The 11,314-nt window shown below is 44.7% G+C and overlaps 1 protein-coding gene across 3 annotated transcripts in view; it reads left to right on the top strand.

Annotated features, from left to right (window-relative positions):
- The first annotated feature begins 1,038 nt into the window (after window positions 1-1,038).
- The window catches only part of PLCXD1 (phosphatidylinositol specific phospholipase C X domain containing 1), a 19,739-nt gene continuing 9,463 nt past the window's right edge, over window positions 1,039-11,314 (top strand). The window contains exons 1-4 of one of the 3 annotated variants that reach the window (XM_058800600.1): window positions 1,039-1,246; window positions 5,290-5,416; window positions 5,916-6,058; window positions 9,431-9,567. In XM_058800600.1, the coding sequence (XP_058656583.1) occupies window positions 5,947-6,058; window positions 9,431-9,567 (249 nt within the window). In that variant the 5' untranslated portion in view covers window positions 1,039-1,246; window positions 5,290-5,416; window positions 5,916-5,946. Of the gene's footprint in view, window positions 1,247-1,614; window positions 1,698-5,286; window positions 5,417-5,915; window positions 6,059-9,430; window positions 9,568-11,314 lie in introns of those variants that run through there. The other 2 variants (XM_058800603.1, XM_058800602.1) reach the window with 2 other exon arrangements.

Raw genomic sequence — 11,314 nt, 5'->3', positions numbered from 1 at the left:
AATAACACTTCTCTGTAACTGTTCTCAGCTATTGTCTATCGTGGTGGTAAAAAACCACACAGCCATCAAATAGTGTCTTTGCCTTCCTACCTTCTCCTTTGCTTTACTTCATTTCTTTTGGCATTTCATCCTTTTTGTGCCCAGTGCTAAACTTGGTGCACATCTATTCTGCATCTACTGGCAGCTAGTTTTGTGATACTCTGTAAGACCTGATATATAAACAGCAGCCTGGACTGATACACATAACTGTAAGCATCTCCCTGAAACCCAGGCAGCCCTGCTGTCCTGGGATTCACCAATGGAAATTATTCTTTTAGCTGAATGTTAACCTGACCTTGCTGCTGTTGGCACCACAACTTTTGCTCTGTGCATATACACTGCTCTGCCTCATGCAAAAATGAGTTAGTGAAAAAGGCCTGTCTGGAAAATACATCCTTGCATTAAGCAGCACAACACTGCAGCAGCCTGAAGTGTTGCCAATCCCGACTGCAGTATGATCCCAGAGCACTTACATCACAGCTCCATTGGAGATGACCCTCTAGGAATGCTGCCCTGTGGGGAAAGGGGAGCTAATCTTCTCTATCCATTCTTTCAGCTGGGGTTTCAGCTCACCATTCTTTACTTAGGGAAATGTGTGTTTTAGTGTGCCTTTGGAACACTAAGGGGTAGGTGAGATCCTTTCCCCATCTCTCTGGGAAGGCTGAGAACACACCCTGCACCGAGGGTAAGCATGTTTGCCTCTACATGCCATTCACTCATCTATTTACCTCCTGCCTCTTTACACAGAAAAGCTTTTTGAAGAGCTTGCCAAGATTTCTGCCAGGTGGCATCATAAGTGAATTTCACCACAGCTGAGGCCCTGACAAGCTTTACTGGACAGACACAGCAGAAAAGTAAGGTACTTCTAACGTATATATATATTTGTAAATATTTATCTTAAGCCTTCCTGCATTAATAGACGTCAAATGCAGGAGCAGCACGGCATACCTGGCACTCCCCGCGCCTGTGCCTGCCCTCAGGCTCCTCCTGGAGCAATGCCCCGTGAGCCCAGAGAGCGGCTCTGCGCTTCGGGCTGCGCCACTTCTCCTCCTCTCCTTCATCCCTCCCGCCCCTTCTTCACCTTCCTCAAACCTGCGGCCACTGGAGCCGGGCGGGGCAGCTCCGCCCCGCCTGCTGCGGGCCCGGGCGGGCTGGGCAGCGCTCGGCTCCCCGAGGAGCCGGCATGGACACGGACTCGTTCCCCGCCGTGAGTAACGCGGCGGCCCGGAGAAAGGGAGGCAGGGAGGGATGCGGCTCTCGGCGGGCCCGGCAGCGGCAGGGATGGAGGGAGGGAGGCGGGGGCAGCGCCCAGCCCCGGGCCCCATCGCCCCCATCGTCGCCGGGGCTGCGGCTCCTCCTCGCCGGGTGCCCGGGCGCTGCTCCTCACAGGGTTTCCCGTAACTGCCCTGGAGGTTTTTTAGCTTCTGGGTCGGCTGCAGCACATGTTTGACTGATGTCATCACGAATGGTGCTTTAATTATATCTGCCGCCCCGAAGGAGCTGCGTTGGCCGGCGTTGGGCCGGGTCCCAGCCGTGCCCAGCGCGCTCCGGCCGGGCACAGCCGCTCCGGGCCAGGGACATCAGCCCGGTGCTCTCTGTGTCCTGGGGCTGGACAAATCAAATCAGAACAACTCATTTCAGGAAGAGAATTCTTTCCTGTAATTCAGAATTCTTTTCTGTAATTCATATCACAACTTCAATTATTCTTTCTAAACAGGTGCCCTGGATGCAGGCAAATGCCTTATCCTTATTTAAACATTTTAACACAGCCTGCTTAATATCTGCCTTCAATAGTATTACATAACTTACCTGACATCAAGAGTATGAAATTTTCCTTTCTTCTTATCTCAAAGATTTGAATATAAGATATATAAAAAATATAGTGGCTTTATAGGTCTGCAGGTTTTATTGCTGTATATTGCATGTGTCCCGGTAAAGTCCTCAAAATGTGATTGCTGCCTGTATGCAGAGCACCCAGAGAAGGTCAGATGCTGACGTGAGCAAGGGGAGTGAGGGTAGTTAGGGTGGGCTGCTCCTGACTGGAAGCCAAGTGCCCACCAGAGACTCTCCATCACTCTGCTGCTCAGCAAGGGAGAGAAAAATGTAGCAAAAGACTCATAGGCCAAGATAAGGACAGGGAGAGATCACTCACCAGGCACCACCACAAAAAAGGCAAAGCAGACTCGGCTTGAGGAAAACATTGTATTCATTACCAATGAAATCAGAGTAAGGTAATGAGAAATAACCAGCAAGTCTTAGAACACCTACTTCCCACCCCTCCATTCTCCCAGGGTGCAACTTCACTTTTGATTTCCTGATTTCCTCTACCTGCAGTGGCACAGGGGGATGTGGAATGGGCACTGAGGTCAGTTCATCAAGTATTGTTTCTGCTAATCCTTCCTCCCCAGGAGAGGACCCCTCACACTCTCCTGCTCCAGCATGGTCCCTCCCTGTGGGAGACAGTCCTCCACAAATTTCTCCAACATCAGTCTTTCCCAACAGCTGCTGTTCTTTGTGATCTGCTCCAGTGTGGGTCCTTTCCATGGGGTCACAAGTCCTGCTAGCAAACCTGCTCCAGTGTGGGCTCCTCTCTCCATGAGACCACAGGTCTTGCCAGAGGCCTGCTTCCACATGGGCTTCCCATGGGGTCACATTCTCCTTTGGGCACTCACCAGCCCTAGTGTGGGACCCTCCACAGGCTGCAGGTGGAGGGCTCTGCTCCAGAATGATCTCCATGGGCTCCAGGGGCACAGCTGCCCCACCATGGTATTTGCCATGGGCTGCAGGCAAATCTCTGCTCCAGTGCCTGGAGCACCTCCTGCCCCTCCTTCTGCACTGGCCCTGGTGTCTGCAGAGTTGTCTCTCTCACATATTCTTGCTTCTCTTGTCCTGGCTGCTGTTGCACAGCAACTTTTCCCCCTTTTTGAACCTGTTACCCCAGAGGCTCTACCACTGTTGTTGATGGCTCACCCTTGGCCTGCCTTGGAGCCAGCTGGCATTGGCTCTGTTCTACTTGGGGAGAGTTTCTGGCAGCTTCTCACAGGAATCGGCTCTGTAGACTCCCTCACTACCAAAATCTTGTCATGCAAACCCAACACAGTAGTTTATGACAGTACTGTGTGTAGGGTGAATTTACCTATCTGGATAAGGGGAATAAAGAAGCAGTTCTTATTTGTGAAGTTTAGGGTTTAGTCATGAGAGGCAGCAGCTAATAGTTGCAGTTTCATTTCTCCAAGTAAGCCTTGGTTTCTCCCCAAAGGCTGCCCCTCAAACACAAGGCAGCAGCTGAGTTTAGAGGTGGCAGTGTGAACATCTAGGGCTTTGCATTGCATGGGGGAGTGGGACAAAACCTGGTCCAGGCACTTCTGTACAGGACTTGATCAGCAGATGGCCATGGTGCAGCTCCTGCCATGCACTGCCAGCAGTTGCCATCCCCAGGCTCAGGGTTCTGTGGAAGAGGGGAAGGAGGAGAAGGAGATGTGCATCTCTCACATGTCTGTGTTTGCAGGACTGCAGTGTGTCTTGGTCTTGCTGTTTCTGCTCTCTGCTGGCTTTCCTCAGGCCCAGCAGGACACTCTCTGTGAAGTGCCCTGGTCCTGCTGAGGCTGGGGCAATGATGGCAGCCGTGCTGCCCATGGGCTTTGGCTGGACAATGCCAAGGGATCTCTTGTACAGCTCAGTAAAGGCAATTGCAGGGCTTGATGCCTCTGCAGGGCCTTCCTGAGCATGTGCTATCGTGACTCTGTGGTGAACTAGGGGAGCACACGGCAGGAGGAGAGTGGCAGCAGGCAGACCTGCACCCTTGGATGCATCCTGGGGGTGCTGTTGTTGCAAAGGAGCTTGTGCCAGGACAAGGTGTGACCGCATGGCAGGGCTTAAGGGTACTGCTGTGGGTCCCTGGGGTGATGGGTGCCTGCTCTGGGGGAGCATGGGTGGCTTTGGAGAGCCCCAGAAGCTCTGGAAAGGGAGGTGCAAATCTCCCCACTCAGAAGAGCAAAAGCAATGCTTATAGTCAGGTCTCTAGTCTGCATACAGGACCTGCCTAAGTGCTGCTGTACACTGGGGTGTTGCAACCTCAGAGCTCCTGCCAGCTTCAGAGCTGGAGAAGAAGAGAGACCATCCAGTCTTTTTAAACAGAAATGCTGTTTTAAGCACCTGCAGCCCCTGCCCATGCTGATGCTACATGGTGCAGAGACTAGAGCAGAGCAGCTGTGGTGTGCAGTGTGATGAAGCATGAAACAGCAAAAGGTGACAAAATGAGCTTCAGACATCTGTTGTCTGAAACAGGGGTCTGTGGGGGACAGAAGCTCATCATATCAAAGTGCAGAGCCAGAGGATGGGTGAGTTGATCTGCCTGAGATCTGAATATTTTCCCAAGAATAAGAATGGCTGCTGTGGCATATAGAGACCATTTGTTTCTTACAACTCAAAGATGCACCAAAGACACAGCAAGGCAGGCTAGGCAGGTGATGCTTTGTGCATTGGCTGTATAAAAGCAGATTGTATCTTTTTGTGTGGTATGGACATAAAGCTTAGAAATGCAATTCCTGAAGTTGCCTTTCAGATGACCCTATGTGACTGTCAAAAAAAAAATATTGCACCATGTTTAAGGAAATGTTCTTCATATAAGCACTGTAAATGTGTGTAGATGTGCTAAGATGTGTGTAAATGTGCTAAGATGCAGCAAAAGGGACCAGGGACCAGTGAGGGTGTTTGCAGAGAACAAAACCTCAAAAATATGTATATGACTGAGATTGCTGTAGCAGACAGGAAGGAATCTTTTACATTGACAGCTTTTAAAAACAACATTAAAAAGGAAGCTGTGATATTGGTAATATGTTGATATTGGTAATCACTGTGCCAGAAGAAACTCTCACATTATCTGTGACAAAATAAAGTCTTGAAAGCAGTGAAAAGAAGGAAGGCTCTAATCCTCAGACCCCCACCTGAACTAGGAACATACTAGGCAAAAGACCCCAAAACACAGAGAACTTATTTTTGTGTTCTTCACAATCCAGGAGATCATAAAATTAAAAATGAACAGGATAACTCTAGCAGGCCCTGGTGATGGCATGATTTCTCACCTGGGCTTTCTCCACTGGCACTCCTGCATGACCACTACAAATTTTGCAGAGGATCTCAGAGAAGAACAGTTCCAGAGTAGTTTCAGGAAGGTCAGACCAAACTGAAATACTTATGATCATGGACTCATAAGAGTGGTAAAAACATCTTTGGTGTTCTCCAAAGCAGGAATAAGGAGAGGAAAGTTTTCCTCTTTGACCCCAGATGCTGGAATGACCTGCAAATCCAGTGTCCTGACATTTTTGTAAAGGCTTTTCATAGAGTACTCCTGTGGCACCTGACTGGATCCTTGAAGGTAAGTGTTCTCTAGGGACCTGAGGGTAGCAGACCCAGCCCCTGTCCCAGCCCTGCCCTTGGTCCCCTTGCCATGCTCCTGGGACTGCAGAGGGTAAAGGAATGGACACAGTTTCACACTGGAGGGAGGTACTCCTTGTGGTTTCACAACAGCCAATACAGATAGCAATTTCTCCATACCAGTGAAACTCTGTATATTTGCCTTGGCTTGGCTGTATTTGCCTTTGCCTTGGCTATTTTTTCTTTCACTTGGTCAGTTTGCAAACCTGAAGCTGGAATCCACCCTTTGGCATTGTGCTGGGAGACAGTGTTATCAAAAGCAGCACATGTTGTGGCTGCAAGCTCTTGACATTTTTCTGCATCTACTTGAGGGAAGGGTTGGCATTTTTTAACATCTGTAAATTCTTCCTTCACAGGTGCAATGCCCTTAATTCAACCACAGTAGATGTAGTGGTTTATTTGGAATGGTTTATTGTTTTTCTTTCCTTTTTCCCTCCCAGAACACCCTATGAAGTCCCAGAGCACATACCAATGGAAGGCCCTTTGCAAACCTTCGTTCACGTGTGCCATGAAAATGGTCAATGGATGTCACAGTTACCAGAGAAGCTCTGGGATATTCCCCTCTATAACTTAGCTCTTCCAGGTAAAGATTAACTTTTGTTCTGCACTGTTTTGTTAGCTTACCATTTAAGCATTGGAATATCCTGTTTGTCCCATTTCAGGATGGCTATGTTTATTATTTGGGTCAGCGTGTGGGGGAGGGTTTGTGCGATGTTATGTAAATAATGTTGGTCTGTAATGTTTGGTGTTTCTTAGAGGGGAGGGGTAACAAAGTAATTTTTTATTTTTTTTTTTAGAAATAAAAATAAAGAGGCACTTTGCATTATCTTGTGAGATACTATTAATAATCTAAGGATTAACTTATTTGGGCAATGATAAAATTTCCCTAATTAATTCTTGTGAATTCCTATATAATAAAATGTTTCCAGGAGGAGAGAATTAAGGTTTACCTTACTATTTGTTTCTTTGTACTGCCTAAAAGAAACTGTGAAGTTGCAGAAAAAGGAGAATTGAGACTTATAATTAACTTTTTTTTTATTAATGTAGACTGTTACTTTTCTACATGACCCAGCTTATAAAAACTGGATTTATCGTGTTATGTGTAAATGCATTTAAACAATATCTGTGTATTATTAACCTTTCTTTGGTCATATTATTGCTTCTTTCTGCTGCCTTGACTTTTTCCGAGGCACTGAAGGCCATCAGCTCTTGAGTGATTCCCTTTGTTTCCACTTCAAAAATGGTTCTGAAGAAAAGTCTAGCCTGTGTTTTCTCTCACACCAGTAGATGTGACAGGTAGCTTGGGGGGAAAGCAGCACAGTGTGTAGATGAATGTTTTATGTAGGCCACAGGATCATAGGTTAATTTTAGGAAAGGCATATATTTAGAGATAGTGTAAAGTCTTGTCTTCAGTGGGTAGAGCCTTGGGAGAATCCAAAAATTGTAGTGTTTTGGCTTTTTTCTACCTTTTGTGAAGTAATGGAGTATGGAGTTCCAATTAAAATTGAAAGCCAGAAACTTATTTCATGGACGCTTCTTAGATAATGTAATTTGAATTGATCTTAACTTCAAAACAAGCACATCTCTGTTTAGGATAAAGTCTGTGTAAGAGGACTACAACAGGTGCTATTAAAGAAACCCCTCTAGATTTCTTATTTAACCATCATAAGAGGAAAAAAGAAAATATGTATCTGTCTTATGACTGAAGAAAGGAGGTAATAGTCTTTTCTTTTTCTATTTTTGTTCCTATTGCAAAAATCATTTAAAAGTCAGTAGCACACACAGTGGGATTTTGTTTTGCTGGAAAGAGAGCCATGATGTTTCTAAAAGACTTTCCCCTGGTGTTTCTTGGCCATCTTAGAAAGTGGAGAACCTACTGACGGGTTTGTTTGCCGTCCTGGCTCTCCTCCTAATAACCTTGTTATTCTTGAAAATGTTTGTTGTTCTTGTGAATATGCCTGCAGGGATAGCAGGCATGAAGAACAGTTGAAGGCAAGTCCATTTCAGCAAACACTAGAGGACTTTTACAGAGCATTGCAGGCTATTAGCTTAGAATATTTTGGTGTCTGTCCAGCTGACCTATAAAGCTGATCTAGCCCAAGTCAGAACACAAACAGATCAAGACCAATCAGGTCAAGACAGCTCTGGCAGGTTTCCAGAGGGAGGAAACCCAATTTGGAAGTGGAAGTTTATCTCACAGAAGGCATGCAAGAAGCATGACAGAGTGGATTCTGAAAGCATGATGATGAGACAGCGGCAAATCTCATTAATTAGTGTTATGCTTGCACCAGGTTCAGCACAGTGCTGCTGGGGAGGGGTGGAATCAAGGTCTGGAGCTACCTGGCTTGGTGCTAGCTCACTATCTTTGCATCATATATGTTGTGTCATGGATGTACCCATCTTCCTTTCATTACTGTAACTCATGACATCACAAAAGACTCGTGAGTAAAAGATTGCTATCCATTTGCTGGTTGGCATCCATAGATGCAACACCCATCAATGGAATCCTGCTTATCTCTCTCAGACTTGGATTTGGTCCATGGATATTTAATAGTTTGACTCCTACATCTTCTAACACATTCTTCTTTTATTACCTACTCTCAATACTGATCTCCCATCTGCAGTGAGTGTGTTTTGGGTATTTAAAGCAGTAACAGGGGATCTTGTTCATCTTTCACTCATAAACTTGGATTTCCCTCAGAAATCTTCAAACACACACCTTGTTTGTTGTTTTTGTAGGGGAGGTGGGGATTTACTTCAGGAGGACATTTTTAGCAGATATTTAAGATATAAATATATTAAAAATGGCTGTTAGAAGGTGAGAAAATTGATTGAGACATCAAACTATTATTGACAGTTCCAAAGAATTTTTACTTCCAAACCAATCCTTTTTACTGTGTTTATTAGAAATATTACCACTGGTACCAGTAAGACTGACAATTCAAGAAAGCACTTCCTAGCACTAGTGAACAATTAATTTTTGACAGAAGACTTAAACCTCAAAATGATAAGCAAATTCTTTGCAGATATTCTGTTTAGATCCAAGCAAGTCACTTCACTGAGTTGTTAGCTTTTCTTATTGATGCTTTATAAAACTGGAAGAAATAATGTAACAGGAAAGCTAGCAAAATCACTGGTTCCATATCCTGATGAAATGATGAGTAGCAATACTTTCATCTAAGCACGATGCAAGAGATGTGTCAGATTTGTTAAGACTTCAAGGAAATAAAGTATTTGGGCATATTGGTCTTGGCTCCCATGCCTGCATAATTCCCTGTTCTGGAGAGAGTCAGGTAATTTTTGAAGTCCATCAAATGAGGGTCTTGTTCATCTTTCACGCATAAACTTGGATTTGCCTCAGGAACCCTCAAGCACTCACCTTGTTTGTTGTTTTTGTAGGGCAGGTGGGGGTTTACTTCAGGAGGACATTTTTAGCAGATATTTAAGATATAAATGGTTAAAGGGCCAAGTTAAGTGTTGGTCCAGTCAAAGGTGTAAGAAGATGAATTTCTTCTTTCAGTCATATTTTCCCATGCAGAGGTGAGGGTATTGGACAATGAAATCCTGCATTTGGACAACTCTGAAAACAGGACAATTTCTAGATAAATTCAGCCTTCAGCTATTTATTCCCTGAAAAAATATGTTTTCACATCAAGATAATTATTTTGAGGGAAGAGGCCATTTGAAACAAACCATTTTATTGTGGTTTGAGGCAAACAACGGTCATATGTAGTTCAGATGGTTTATTTCACACTAAGTTTTTTAATGTTAGGTGACCAACCTCTGTAGACAATTCCACCTTTTTGCCATAACTACAGAGGCTCTCAGAATATGTAGGTGTGTGGCTTGCAAATGTGGTGGCCTATCAGATGTGCACATGAAATGTAGCCATGGAATGTGGTCTTGAGTTGTTAAGAAAAGAGATTTTCTGTACATTTATTTTTGTATCCTACAGGGAGTCACGACACTATGACCTACTGTTTGGATAAACGCTCTGCTGTTAGTGGCAATGAGTCCAAGCTGGTGAAGTTTTTAAACAAATGTCTGCCCTGCATTGTGCACCCCATTATCATGAAGTGGTCTATAACACAGGTAACCATTGTCTGGTGTTCTCTTCTTGCCTTGGCAAAGTTGAAGCTTGTGCTGCAGGGCTGAGAGTGTGCAATGACAGAATAGCCTGCTGCCCAGAAATCTGTGCTCTCATGAGATGCCGTGCTTGGGTGTTGTGGTTTAACCCCAGCCAGCAGCTCAGCTCTGCACTGCTGCTTCTCATTGCCCCTGGGTGAGATAGGGGAGAGAATTGAAGGATAAAAGCTGGAGAACTTGTGGGTTGACATAGAGACCTTTTAATAGGTAAAGCAAAAGCCACATGGGCAAGTAAAGCAAAATAAGGAATTAATTCACCACTTCCCATGGACATGTAGGTGTTCAGTCACCTCCAAGAAAGCCAGGCTCCATCATGTGTAACTGTGTCTTAACAGGACAAACACCATCATTGGTGTTCCCTCTCTTCTTCCCCCAGCTTCATATGCTGAGCATGACTCCTTATGATGTGGGGTACCCCTGTGGTCAGTTAGGGCCAGCTGTCCTGGCTGTGTCCCCTCCCAGCTCCTTGTGTACCCCCAGCCCCTTGCCCCCGCTCTTCTGAGAGGCAGAAAAGGCCCTGACTCTGTGTAAGCCCTTCCTAGCAACAGCAAGAACATGCCTGTGTAATCAATGCTCTTTCCAGCTCAAATCCAAAACACAGTTCTATTCCAGCCAATATGAAGAAAATTACTCTTTCAAAATCCAGCACTTCAGAGTATGAGATAGGAGCCACACATATCTAATCATCTTTTATGGGCAAAAAGCATGCAGGTGAGGCAGGGATGATACTTGTAGTTGTTGTTTAAAGCTGACCACTTGGTACTAGAAACCATTTTTCACATGTTTATTGTAGTGGTAAATAAAATTTAATATTAATGTAATTAACAGAGATTTTTTTTCTCTTGAACTTTGCTTGTCATTTCTGTTATCACTGTTGTGTGAGATGTCAGTTGCCTTCCCCACCTATACTGGGTATTTCACCAGCAGCAGAAACAGAAGAATCCTTTGTTGAAGGGATTTTTTTTCCCCATAAAGGTTAAAAGAGTGAAGGTATGGTCCATCACATAAGGTTTAGTTAACTTTTTGAAATGTGCAAATATTAAGCTAGTTGTTATCTCTTTGTTCCTCATAAATGTATGTTAAGGACAAAATTGATGATCATGTTCTAAGCTACAGCTTTTGAAGATTCTTACAAAGAATACACTTTCCTGACATCAAAGAGGTACCAAAAATCTTTCTGGTTTTGTTTTTATTGAAGGAATAGTTCATTATTAGAGAATTAAAACTGAATAATTGATAAATATCAATAAGCATGCTAAGGTTTCTTTTGTTGTGTTCGAGCAGCTCTGGCAAACTGGAATCTTAGACATTACCAGCTATCAAATATGAACCAGCAATCATGAGCTGACATTGACGGGCACTTGCTTAGCACAGATCCTTGTTTATTTTGAGCTGCTTTTTTGAGGGGGATTTTAGCCAATGAAAGATTTGGAAACCTCCTCACTTGTGGGTTTGTGGCTGACAAATTGACCCTGTTGGTGACAAACAATCTCTTAACATCATTATAATAATCTTCAGATCCAAACCCAGTGTGACAAGCAGGAAGTGTCCCAGTGGTGATAGGGAAGAGGCACAGCTACAATCCTGCCCCTCCTTAGCTCTGCTGTGCTCCAGTTATCTGTGTGGGGAGATGACTCCACCCATTGGAATGCAGAGCAGACACCGTGGAGCCCTTCTGATGGTAGGATCCCCA

Source organism: Ammospiza caudacuta, chromosome 2, assembly GCF_027887145.1.
Source record: "Ammospiza caudacuta isolate bAmmCau1 chromosome 2, bAmmCau1.pri, whole genome shotgun sequence".
Taxonomy (NCBI): Eukaryota; Metazoa; Chordata; class Aves; order Passeriformes; family Passerellidae; genus Ammospiza; species Ammospiza caudacuta.
The sequence above is the reverse complement of the archived record's forward strand: the minus strand, read 5'-3'. Positions and strand labels throughout refer to the sequence as shown.